We start from the raw sequence: 12,046 nt of genomic DNA on the forward strand, positions 1-12,046 counted from the left end.
GGCAAGAATGATGGAATAAGTGTGTTTGAAGCAAAGGGGAGTGTTTTGAGGGGGATTAATGGCAATGTGTCTTTTACTGTAATAATTTTTTTTTATTTAAACATTCACTGTATTGTTTGACCACATATAGTACTCTCCTGATGAATGTCAGTAGACCAGGGATGGGAGCATGTCATACACTGACCCAATCAGACTGGAGAGAAACACATGCTCCATGACTGGGCTTTCTGCCTCTCCCGCTTAGGGAATCATCCTTAGAAGAAAGCTTATGCTAAGTTTAAGAGGAAGCTGACATTAAAACTGGCACAGTGGTAGAGGGGTCAGATAAACTACAGAATGCCAAGTTCAATTTGAATTTCAGATAAATAATGAATAATCTTTTAGCATAAGTATGTCCCTAATATTGCATGGTACCTACTTTTAAACTGAAAAGTATTAATTATCTGGCTGAAATTCAAATTTACCTGGGTGTCCTATGTTGTTATTTGTATTTTTATTTGCTAAGTGGGGCACAGTGGAAAGAACCTGTACATGATGGCAGTATAGCAATGGAAGACTGTACTACCTCTGAACTTTTGGTTATGGAAGGTCATTGATTCCTTTATTGTTTAGGCAGTTTAGAATTTTTGTCACTTGCATCTCGACGAATCCCATCTCATGCAGCAAGTCAGTGGTTCCAACCGAGGTAGGAAGGGTGCAGAGCATAAGCTCACAACACCAGATAAAATCCAAAAAGGACAGACACTCAACACCATATTAAAAGCTACAAAGCCAGTGCTTAGGACACTAAACTTTTTTTTTTTAATCAGAGCTGTAAGAATGCAGCTAGACAGACTTACTGGAATTCATCAGATTCTCCTCAGTCAATGTAAATTATTTATTATAAAGTCACAGAATGTGAATTCACTTACACTGTAAAACTCTTCCATGAATACTAACAAATTCTAAAATCTTGGCAAAGAGGGCTGCTCATAGTCACCAAAAATGCAAAAACAAAAGCACCTAACAAGTCCAGATTAAGGATCCCAATATGTAGACGTTAATGATAAACTTCCATGTAATTTTGTTTAGGGAAAAAAAAATCAATTGGTTCCACAGAAAAACTTGCCTTTAGATCAAACCTGAAGCATTGTGAACTAGTCAAATAAAATAGCAACGGAGTTATAGGAGTGAGCAGAGCCAAATGACTGAATGGGTAACCACAGGACTGAGTTGCGCATGTGTGCCAGTGGTGTGTGTGTGTGTGTGTGTGTGTGTGTGTGTGTGTGTGTGTGTGTGTGTATCTTGGGTCTACTGTTTACACAGTATCAAAAATCACAAGGTGATGAACCCAAGGAGCTTATATGTGGTGCCAGGAATATGACCAATGAACCAAAACCAGATGTTCAGTTAGCTGTAACAGTTAGGAAGAGACCAAACAACTGTGTGCTGATCTGCAACCACAGTTTTAAAGCCTGCTCTGGTGCAAAGACTTCCTCCTAACATGTAACACACAGCATTAACATCACCATCATCCAGACTCCCTTCAAGCCCATAAAAGGCTATAATTTAGGGCATGTCAGTATAGAATAAATGTGAAGTTAAGAAAAGTTCTAACAAAGATATCTTTGGGGAAAAACAACATATATGTATGAATGCAAGTAACTGGGTTAAAAGAAACTTAATGTACAATATTCCTGAATGTAATATTATGAAAATGTTAACTGTCCCTAAATTAATCTACAAATTTAACAAACTCCCCGTCAAAATACCAATAGGTATGGGTTTTGGGGAGTTTTTTTTTTTTTGGTAGGATCAGAGGATTTGATAAAATGTAAGTTTTATCTTCCTGAAAAGGAAGAACAAAGAAGACAAGCCCAGAGAGATATTAAAAGTGTCATAAAGTAAAGCCAGAATAATGTGGTACAATCACAGGACTATAGAAGAAGCTCAGTGGAATAGAACAGAAAGTCCAGAAACAGATCAACAAGGGTTTGTTCATTGATAAAAAGGGGCATCTAAAACCTGCGGGTAAAAATGGATTCCTCAGTAAACAATGTTGGTTAGCACTTAGGAGAAAAGAACATAAATGGCTTGGCTTGTGAGTTTTGCTGGTAAAATGGCTTCTAAAAGTCGGAAGTGCTCAGTGTCCATTGATAGATGAATGGATAAAAAAAATGTGATACACACACACACACACACACACACGGTGGAATACAAAAGAATTAAGTCTTACCATTCGCAACAACACAGACGGACGTAGAGGGTATTATGCTTAGTGAAAGAAATCAGACAAAGAAAGACAAATACCAGATGATTTCACTTATATAGGGAATCTTAAAAAACAAACAAACAAACAAAAAATAATGCATGAACAAAACAAAACAAAGACTCATAGAAACAGAGAACAAACTGATGGTTGCCAGAGGGGAGGGATTGGACGGATAGGTGAAAAAGGTGAAGGGGAATAAGAGGTATAACCTTTCAGTTATAAAATAAATAAGTCACTGGGATGTAATGTACAGCACTGCGAATATAGTCAATAACATTGCAATAAATTTGTATGGTGACAGATGGTTACTAGACTTATTGTGGTGATCACATCCTAATGTATATAAATGTCAAGTCACTATATTGTACACCTGAAACTAATATAATACTGTATGCCAACTATACTAAACTATAAATAAAATAAAATACAAAAGTTTTTTTTAAAAGTCGTAAGTGGCAGAAGCTAAATGACAAAACGCTATCAATCCATACAGCAGCAAGCTAAAGTGCTATAGCCACGAACTCTCCACTCATGGTTTCCCAACAAGATTCCCCACAAGATAGGAAATGCATTCAACTGGGTGCCCTCTTCCGCCCTGTGGGACTTCACTGGGTTTCCTTCACCCTTCACCGCACCTCAACCCCTCTTTGCCATCAGTATTTATTCCCCCAGCAGTACAAAAGGATTCTGGAAAAGAAAATATTTCTCTACACATTGTGGGATCCCCCGGTCCCCCTAATTGTTGTAAGGCATCAATACGAACAATCTGAGAGTTATCAAAGATCAGGAATAAGTCTTACCTGTCTCCTCATTTCAGGAGGAAGTGACGGATCGCCATCCTACAAAAAAAAAAAACAAGTGCTACATTTTACTTACAAAAAAACTCCCAAAATGTGCTTAGATTTAAGGAATTGAACCAAACTATGAACTAAATCCAGACCCTCCCCACTCCCGGGCCCTGCAACCAGCAATGTGCTGAACCAAGCTCAAATATACTTTTCAAAACTTAACTATAAACTGAACCCGAGTTATTTTGGAAAAACCTCAAAGGAATCAGTTCCATTTAGGACCAAGCCTATATACTTCCTAAAACTATGCGAATCAAAAACATTTTAAAATAAACCAACTGGATTTATCAAAATTATTTTTGAGCAGAGCTGAAACTTAAACAATATTTCATTTGGTTTGAGTTGAGTTCCTCTTTTAAATAGTTAGATCCAAAGAATAGCAGTGGGACACACAGACACAGACACACACACACACACACACACACACACACACTTGAGTTTTCTTTATGGGCAGAACAATTCGGTGGGGCGGGAACGAGGAAAGTATATGCTCAAAAGAAAATTAACTGAGAACTTCCAGTCCTATCAGAGAATTTTTATCTGAAAAGGATTCAGTTCCTCTCCCTGTGTACTATCTGGGAATACAAATGCTCAATAAACCGGTATTCTCCTATGTGACGCGGTCCATATTTTAACCTGAAGAATCTATCTACTCTACTGCTGTTCAAATTCAATGATCCCAGTACAAATGGTTAAGTGTTAGCAATACTGTCAGCACTTCGAAAAGACGTTGTATCAGTGAGAAAAAAAATAATCAACCATGCAGAATAGCTCTGTGCCTCCTGTAGCCTCCATTGTGCTACAATCTGCATCCTTAAAAATCTTGCCATGTGAAAACCTAAATGCCCAGGATGAGGGAAAGGTTAAAAAAAAGTATGGAAATGTTGCTATGCCACTGTTCTTAAAAATGAACTAAATTTGTATGTATGGCCTAGAGAGATGGACAAAATAAAGTGCTGAATGAAAAGAGCAAGTTTTAGAACATGTATGCATACACTGCAGTCCAACAGAGCTCGGCAATGCTCAAATGTTCTGGATCTCACTGCCCAACAGAGAGGCCACCATGGAAATGTTCCTTAGCAACGCAATCCAGTATGGTTGCCACCACCCAACTATATAGCAACTGAGCCCATGAAATGGGATGAGACTGAAGAACTGAGTTCTCAATTCTATTTAATTCTAATTAATTTAAAATGAAATTTAACCACATGTAGCTAATGGCTTCTATATTAGACAGCATAGATTTATAATGCAAATCCTCTTAAAACTACTCCATATGAATAAATTAATAAGTAAATGGGCACACACAAACACGTAGGTAGGTACTGTGTTATTTCATAGGTGTCCCAGCTCGCAGTCTGGAAGCATAATTATACCGACTAGATTAGCAGGTGGGAAGGCCGGGTTGTACAGGAAATAGGGGTGAGCACTTTTACTTCTTAATTTTTCCACTTTGGAACTGTTGAATTCAATTCTGTTTTTGTAGAAACAGCATGTTAAAATACCCTTGCTATCTTAATAAGGGAACAGAAATGTCACCGGGACGTCGTAATACGTACGATCAGCTCTCGGTATTTCTTCTTCAGGGACTGGTGGCGTTCTCGAAGCTGATTGGCCATGAGTTTGTACTGGTCCCTTTCCTGCTGGCATGTGTCCAGCTCCTTGGAGAGGATTAGCAGGGCTTCTTTTTTACTCTCCAACTTCCTTTTGCACACCAGGTACTGCAAAACAGACAAATCCAAGTGTCTGGTCAAAAGGTCATCATCAGGCCTCTCATTCAATGCACTGGATTTAACACACCCTGCAGGGTTGGTTTTTTGTTTTGTTCTGTTGCCTTTTGGTTTGGTTTTGTTTTTCTGAGATCTTACATCCAGAGACATTCGTCAGTAACTGACATGTGCACCTAAAGGCTGCTACGGTACCTAATGTAGTCCCCTCATGACAAAACCCAAATCTTGGATGTTCACGAACTTTGGCACTTTGGGACACACAAAATAATTTAATTGACAAATAAGTTAAAAAGTAGAATACTTTTAAAAAATTACATAGCTAAATAAATTGATAGCTGGACCCCAATTTTGTTTTAAGAAGGCTTTGTATATCCAGGTAAGATCATGTAAAATTTTACAAAATGATATACAAAGATATTTAATAAAAATTCTGTATATTACCAACAATTAGCTCTTGGTAGCAAAATTATTTACATGTTGTTGTTGTCTTTTATATTTATTCTTTATGCTTTTGTGTGTTTCCTAAATTTTCTAGAATAAACCCATATGGCTTCTATAATTAAAAAAATACAAAATATGTTATTAAAAATAATTTCATTGAACCATAAATCACTGCAATAGATTGCACCTGCCCACGCAACCCAGAAGATATTTTCTCACTTGAGAATTTTTGTTCACCAATGTGGCCAAGATATGCACAACTTCCATGATTCCAATGCACCCAGAGACAAATTTTATGAGCTAAGTATTTTAGCCACACTTTGAATTATCCCCAAACAGTTTGGTGTACCTTGCTGGAACTTTTCCTCAGAGTTACAGGATGTTTCCGTCCCCCTTCTCCGCACTTCTCCCACTGTGAACCACCCTCACCTGACAATCACCCACCATGCAGGCCAGTGTGAGCCCCGACGGGAACTTTTTTACTTTTATTGGATATACTGCACCGTCTGGTGTTATTCACACATGTGAAATGTGGCACTAAATACCTTTTGAATTTGCCCCGTAAAAGACCAAATTCAGAGCATTTATGAAAACAATTTATAGTTTCATTATACACTCTGACATGAGCACTTTGTCATCATGGACGCTCACACAAAGCAGAGAGAATCAGCACTCCCGTACCATTTGAGTCAATGCTCTTTTATGGACAAAAAGCATTACTCATATATAGTGCTCGCTCGGAACTGACTTTGTTAAGTTCAATTTCAAATAAATGAAAGGGGAAAAAAGAGAGTTTTGTGCATTAGCACAATTTTTTTTTCCCTTAAAAAAAAAGTAATTGCTTAGCTTCTAAAACAAAGGGGAAAGAAAAACCATTCTGAGACGGATTTGAGTTCTAAGAGAGGACGCTTCCACCTTGGATGAATCTTATTCCTGGCAGTAATGAGGTTGGAATCCTGCCTTAAAACGTCCTGAATTTTAAGACTTTGACATCGTCTTCATGGAGGCAAAATGGTTCTGTTGCCACAGTGATTTCTCAAGAGTAAAATCCCCAACGAGTAAATATCAAAGGAGAGTGAGTGGCTCAGAAACCTCAACTGCAATGTCCTAAGGGAGGTATTGAGATTTCACGGGAAAAAAACACCATTTACACACCACTGAACAAATCTGCCCTTGTGCTTTCAGCTCTTTGCCCGTAATCAGCAGCCTCGTTGTCACTGCTATTACTATTGGTGGCACCAAGGTGGCCACCTTTGTCCCTTCAATTTATCAGATCCAAATCTGAGGCCCTAGAGATACTCAGTATCTTCTGACTTTGGGGAAGAAAATCCCAATCTCATGGAAACGTTGTAAGGTGTAAGTCAGCGAGATTAGCTGTAACATCCAGTCTAGTGAAAGGGAACAGGTAAGGGTCACCACTTATTGGCAAACTGGAAATCCAAGTTCCCTGACCTTGAACTGCAATCATTTAGGGTCCAAGTGAGAAGCCGTTTCTCTCACAAGGCATGGTCCAAGTGGGGCCTTAGAAGCTGTAAGGGGCAGTAGTAAGATGCCCTTTCTTTGGGTCTAAAGTACCTTGTAGAAAACAGGCACAGAGGCCTCTACTAAGAGCCAGTGACTAGGACTGAGGAGCAGGCTCACTGCAGTTCGGTTCCCCTGACAGGACATGGAAAACATGACAATTATGACTCCACTAAAGGATAAGAAAGCAAACACATTCTGTATAGAAGATGGAGCCACACCAAGAAAAGGGTAGTCTTTAGAAAGCCACTGCTGGGCTACTCTCTCTTCTGCTTACTATGGTCTAGAACAGTGAATTTCAAAATTGTTAGTGCATGTCAGTAATTTTTATCAGTGGAACAAATCTTAGGTTGAAGCTTCATTTCTAAAACGAATTGGCACTGCCCTGGCTGAAGGTGGGATGCCTCCCCTGTTGTGGCCCCCCACCCCCATCCTGATGTGGCCACATCAACAGCAGGCCAGGAAAAGACTGCTCTCTGTCACCCTGGGATACTTGTGAAAATGCAGATTGGTGGGCCCCAGCCCAGACCAACTGAATCAGAGTCCCTGGCAGCCGGCTTAGGAATCTGTATTGTTGGCCTGTGCCACAGGTGATTCTTACTCTAGCTGCACTCTGAAAACCCAGGCTCTGGAGGCCTCCAGGTTTATGGCATCTAAAAAGTTAGAACCAGCTACAATAGTCTGGAAGGACTGGGAGGCCATGGCCGCCCACAAGTTCAAGGCCACGGCACAGGGTCTCAGAGTCATCCTGGAGATGTCTGTGCCACCTTTTGTATCATAAAGCGGTTCTCAACATGTACAAGCACAGACTATATTTTACTCCATCTGGCCAAGTAGCCTATATATGCAGTCTCATTAAAATGACAACAGGAAACCCTGGGAGTCCCGTGTTTGGTGGGGGTTATTGGGGAATGGGGTGGAATTTCTCACTAGCATTGTAAAATGGTGATTGCGTCTCCGTGTCCTATCCCCTCCCCGCCATTGGAAACAAACAACAGCAAAAAACTGGAAGGAAAGAAAAAGGCCCTGAAGATCCTCCCGTTGAAGCTCTCAACAACCAGCAAATTCATGGATTTGCTCCTCAGCCGTAGAAGGGGCCAATAATAGAACAGAAAGCCAGATCAGCCAAGTTACTGTGCTGGGGACCTTTCAGCTCCTAAAGCAGGATGAGTAAGTACAGGTGGTGGAGGAGGTGGGCAGCAGAAAATCACCAGGCAGAGTCAGGAGGCCTCCGTCCACAGGGAGGTGTAACAATGAGTTAATCATGAATTGTTGGGATCCTGGGAAAGCCACAGAACACGAGCAACAAAACAAACACATACTCCCTGGGCCTAAGTTTCCATACTTAGAAAATGAGGGGGGTTCCTAGGGTGACCTCCCACTTGAGGAACCCTCAATTTTAACACCTCACCCAATATCACTGGGGGTGAAGGGTGTCAGGGAAGGCAGTGGCGGTGAGGATCTCCAGCCCGGGAGGTATGACTCACTTCAAGCACCCAGCAATTTCTTCCTCTAGGACAGAGCCAGCTCAACGCTTTCCAAAGACTGCGTGCGGCAGTGGCAGTTCCAGAATCTATACAGCAGGGGCTTCAGGATAACCACCTGGCTGGAAGGGGTGCCGAAGCTGTGTTTGCAATAGCACTTTATGATAGAGTGAGAAAAGGCTAAATGTCTATGGGGTCGACATTAGCGCCTGTCTCCAACATTTCCATCCAGTTTGCCTTTCCTCCCAGGCACATGGTAGGACTGTCCTTCCCCATTGCTTTGGAGTAAGGCAGAGCCCTATAACTTGCTTTATCCAATAAAATGGGACTGGAAGGGACATGAGTCATTTCAAACGTGGAGGCAATTAAGAATCAATGTAAGAATCACCAAGCCTTCTCCACCCCTGCTGCAACAACTGTGGAAGCATGTGTTGCTATGGAGCTGCCCTAAGAACAAAGAGCCTAGAGTATGGAGCCAACAGGGCACAGACAACCGCCGCAGGGAGTCAATGGTGTCCGCAGAGAAATTTGTGTGATCAGAAATAAACTTTCGAGGTATTCAGTTTCAGAGATTTGGGGAGTATTTGCTACCAGAGCATAACTTAGTCCATTCTGACTGACACAGTCCATATCAAAGAATGGGAAGGTGGGGGTAGTATTTGCTCTCTGCTTTTGCTGAGTCACCACCATGATGAAGAGGATTAACATCATCACTATTACCAGTAACAACAACAAAAAACAAGGTTTTCTGACAAATGCTTTCCATGTACGATCGCCTTCCATCCTCACCACAACACAATGAGGTTACTGTACTGGTATTACATTCATTTTCTATAATACATGAGAAGAGAAGCTTAAAGAGTTTATGTCATGTGCCAATGGATGGGCAGAGCCAGAACCTGAACCCAGATCTTTGCAGAGCTAAGCCTTTGAAACCCCAATTCCCGAAAAACTAAGCATTCTGTGCCCCCTCTTACCCCCCAAAAGAAAATCAGAATATTCATGGAGTTAGTTGGTATTCCCAGCACAAGGAAGCTAAGAAAGGACAATTTTGAATTTGGGTATTTTTAGACACAGAACAAATGGGTAAAACCTTTCTTTATCTCTTCATCCAATCCTCTCTCTCTAAAAACTAGTGGGCCTGACCCTTCTTTCCTCAGATGCAAGACCTGAAGGAAGAAGGGGAAAAAAATGGAAAGAACCCACAAGCGTCTCTCCCCTCTGCTCCTTGTGTGGGAGCCAAGTAGAAGCACTAAGGTTTCCATCCACTTATAAGAAATGGGATGAAACTAGAGGGCTTCAGAAAAAAAGCCAAAGAAAACTAGAGGGCTATTTTCTCAAAAGCGGCTTGGTCTCACAGGAGTTTTCTTTAACCTATAGTTGGTCTCGATCATTCAGTCAACAAATATTTTCTGGGTGCCTTCTATATGTTAGGTACTGAGCCAAGCATTGGTCTCCTCAAGGGATAAATGGTCCTGTTGTTGTGAAAAAGAAAAACATAATACCTGGATAACAAAATTTTACTTCCACAATCCCTTGTGGGTTTTTCTGAAACCCCAAAAGTTCTAAAAACTGAAAATGTGTTCATAGCCTGTTAATGACCTCAGCTGAGGTCATTTATGGTCTTTATGCCACTGAGTGTGAATATTCATACATTTGCTGAACACAAATCAATGTGTTTGATTACTGGCTGCTGCCCACGCCTCTACTAGGATGATACAATTTACACAGTATGTTCATTGCATTTCCTTTCAGAAGCCCAAAACTCCTGCATCTGAAACATTTGGGGCCCACGGATTTTCAAGAGGGAAACTTACTTTTATTTGGAAGTCACCCTTGCAAATCTCTACATAGTCTTGATGACATATATGTGACTAAAATCAAATCTTTCTCAAACAGTAAGTGTCCAAATCCTAAGCATTTATTAAATTTTGACTTCCTCATGGTTGCCAGAAAAACCTAAAAGCACGTTATATGCAGTAAATGTTCAAGCTGCCATAATGCTGAATTGCCTATTCCCACAGCCTCCCTAATTTCTTTATTCTTTAGAATTAGCACGAATGCTGGAGCTGGGATGAACCTCACACATAACCCAAGTGACTTGCCTAGTTGCAAAGAAAAACGTTCCCAGCTGCCAATATATTCCATAACAGTGTTTTCCAAATTGTGGGTCACGAGCCATCAGTCTGGGCAGTGAAATCAATTCAGTTGCAATCCTCATTTTCTTAAAAAAATATAAACAATACAGAATAGAACAGAAAATATCAGCGTACCACTCATGCAATAAAGGTAAGTATTGTTTCGTGGAACTTTTCTTTTTGAATATATGTGTGGGAATAAAAACACAAATATGTGTATTTTCACACATATATTGTGGACTGCCGTCTTAAAAGTTTGAAAACTACTGTTCTATAATAAGCCACTCTACACATTTATTCATTCATTCAACAAATATTTAGTGAACTGCACTAAGAGAGGCAAGAGTGGATTATTGGGCAGGGAGGAAAAGCTACACAGAGGAGGTGATCCTTGAAACGAGTTTTGAAGGATGGGTAGGTATAAAAAGCCCCCGAATAAAGGCTAATATGTAATGGAAATAATTAGCCTGTTCTTGGGGGTTGAGGTACAACTCTGATTAATCAATGCTTGCTCTGCCCACCTCACTAAGGCTACAGTGAGCTTAAAACAAAAGGTGCTATGGTAAAATTTTGTTTTGTGAACTTTTTCAAAATTAAAGAAATTGTTTTTGTAGCACTGAAAGCTTACAAAACAGTCACAAGCACTCTCATTTGATCATCAACACTATATGACAAGTGGGACAAATACTGTTTTTCCCATTTTATGGACAAAATACCTGAGTTGAATTGTCTTTCCCAGAGTCACATCACTAACAACTAACTGTCCACTCAAATTAGGACTTGCAACTACAAATTCCAGGCTCATTTCACTACTCTGTATTGGTACCAAATAAATTATTAGCAGATCCACATATTACCTCTAGGGTCAAATTGTATTTTTAACAGGACACGCTTAGAGATCATTGTGTAACTGAAATCAATGCATTTGAATTCATAGTGTTATGAGGCCCTGCGGCAGCCTTCCTGGGGCCTCTTCAATGCTATTCCAGGGGCAATGGCTAAGTAAGGTGCAAGGAGCCCACCGTAGATCTACTCGGTGATCAGCCAGCTCCATGTGCCCAAGAGTTCAGGCTAGCCAAGTGTTGGATGACAGGCTTACCGCACTGAGGTCTTCACCAGCTGAATCACAGGCATGAGATACTGTCTCAAAGAGCACTTGCACACATAGTTGTGGAAGTTGTGACTCAGGCCCTTGTCCTCTTCTCTTGGCTAACGCAAATCCTATCCTCCTCTACCAGCAAGGTGATCTTATTCAGTCCAATGGCTTTCACTGTCATCTTTGTGCTGATTGATATCACCACCAGCTCAGCCCTCTCACCTGCACTTTTTACTCTGATATCCATCTGAAAGTCTGAGAGGCATTCTTAAACTGAAACCTTGATATATCCCCTCGAATCTGCCCCTCCCTGAATCTTCCCTCTTGGTAAATGGTACAAACCATGTTTGGTTTTCCGTAAAAACCTTGGAGACATCCTTGTCCCTTCTCTTTTACTCCCAGTCCTCATTTAATGTGTCAACAAATCCTATGGGTGCTACCTTCTGAAGATAACATGTATACTGAATTCAAAGACCTCTCACCCACTTCCACCATGATCATCCTCATTCAAGCCACCATCATCTCTTTTTTTTTTTT

The 12,046-nt window shown here is 40.6% G+C and overlaps 1 protein-coding gene across 5 annotated transcripts in view; it reads right to left on the reverse strand.

Annotated features, from left to right (window-relative positions):
- Window positions 1-12,046, reverse strand: part of CCDC149 (coiled-coil domain containing 149) — a 95,231-nt gene that overhangs the window by 57,221 nt on the left and 25,964 nt on the right. For 4 of the 5 annotated variants that reach the window (XM_019642396.1, XM_019642395.1, XM_019642398.1 and 1 more), the window contains exons 2-3: window positions 4,659-4,820; window positions 3,052-3,090 (exon numbers count right to left, since the gene is read on the reverse strand). In XM_019642396.1, the coding sequence (XP_019497941.1) occupies window positions 3,052-3,090; window positions 4,659-4,820 (201 nt within the window). The remainder of the gene's footprint in view (window positions 1-3,051; window positions 3,091-4,658; window positions 4,821-12,046) is intronic. The other variant, XM_019642397.1, reaches the window with a different exon arrangement.

This window comes from Hipposideros armiger, unplaced genomic scaffold (genome assembly GCF_001890085.2).
Source record: "Hipposideros armiger isolate ML-2016 unplaced genomic scaffold, ASM189008v1 scaffold_68, whole genome shotgun sequence".
Classification (NCBI taxonomy): Eukaryota; Metazoa; Chordata; class Mammalia; order Chiroptera; family Hipposideridae; genus Hipposideros; species Hipposideros armiger.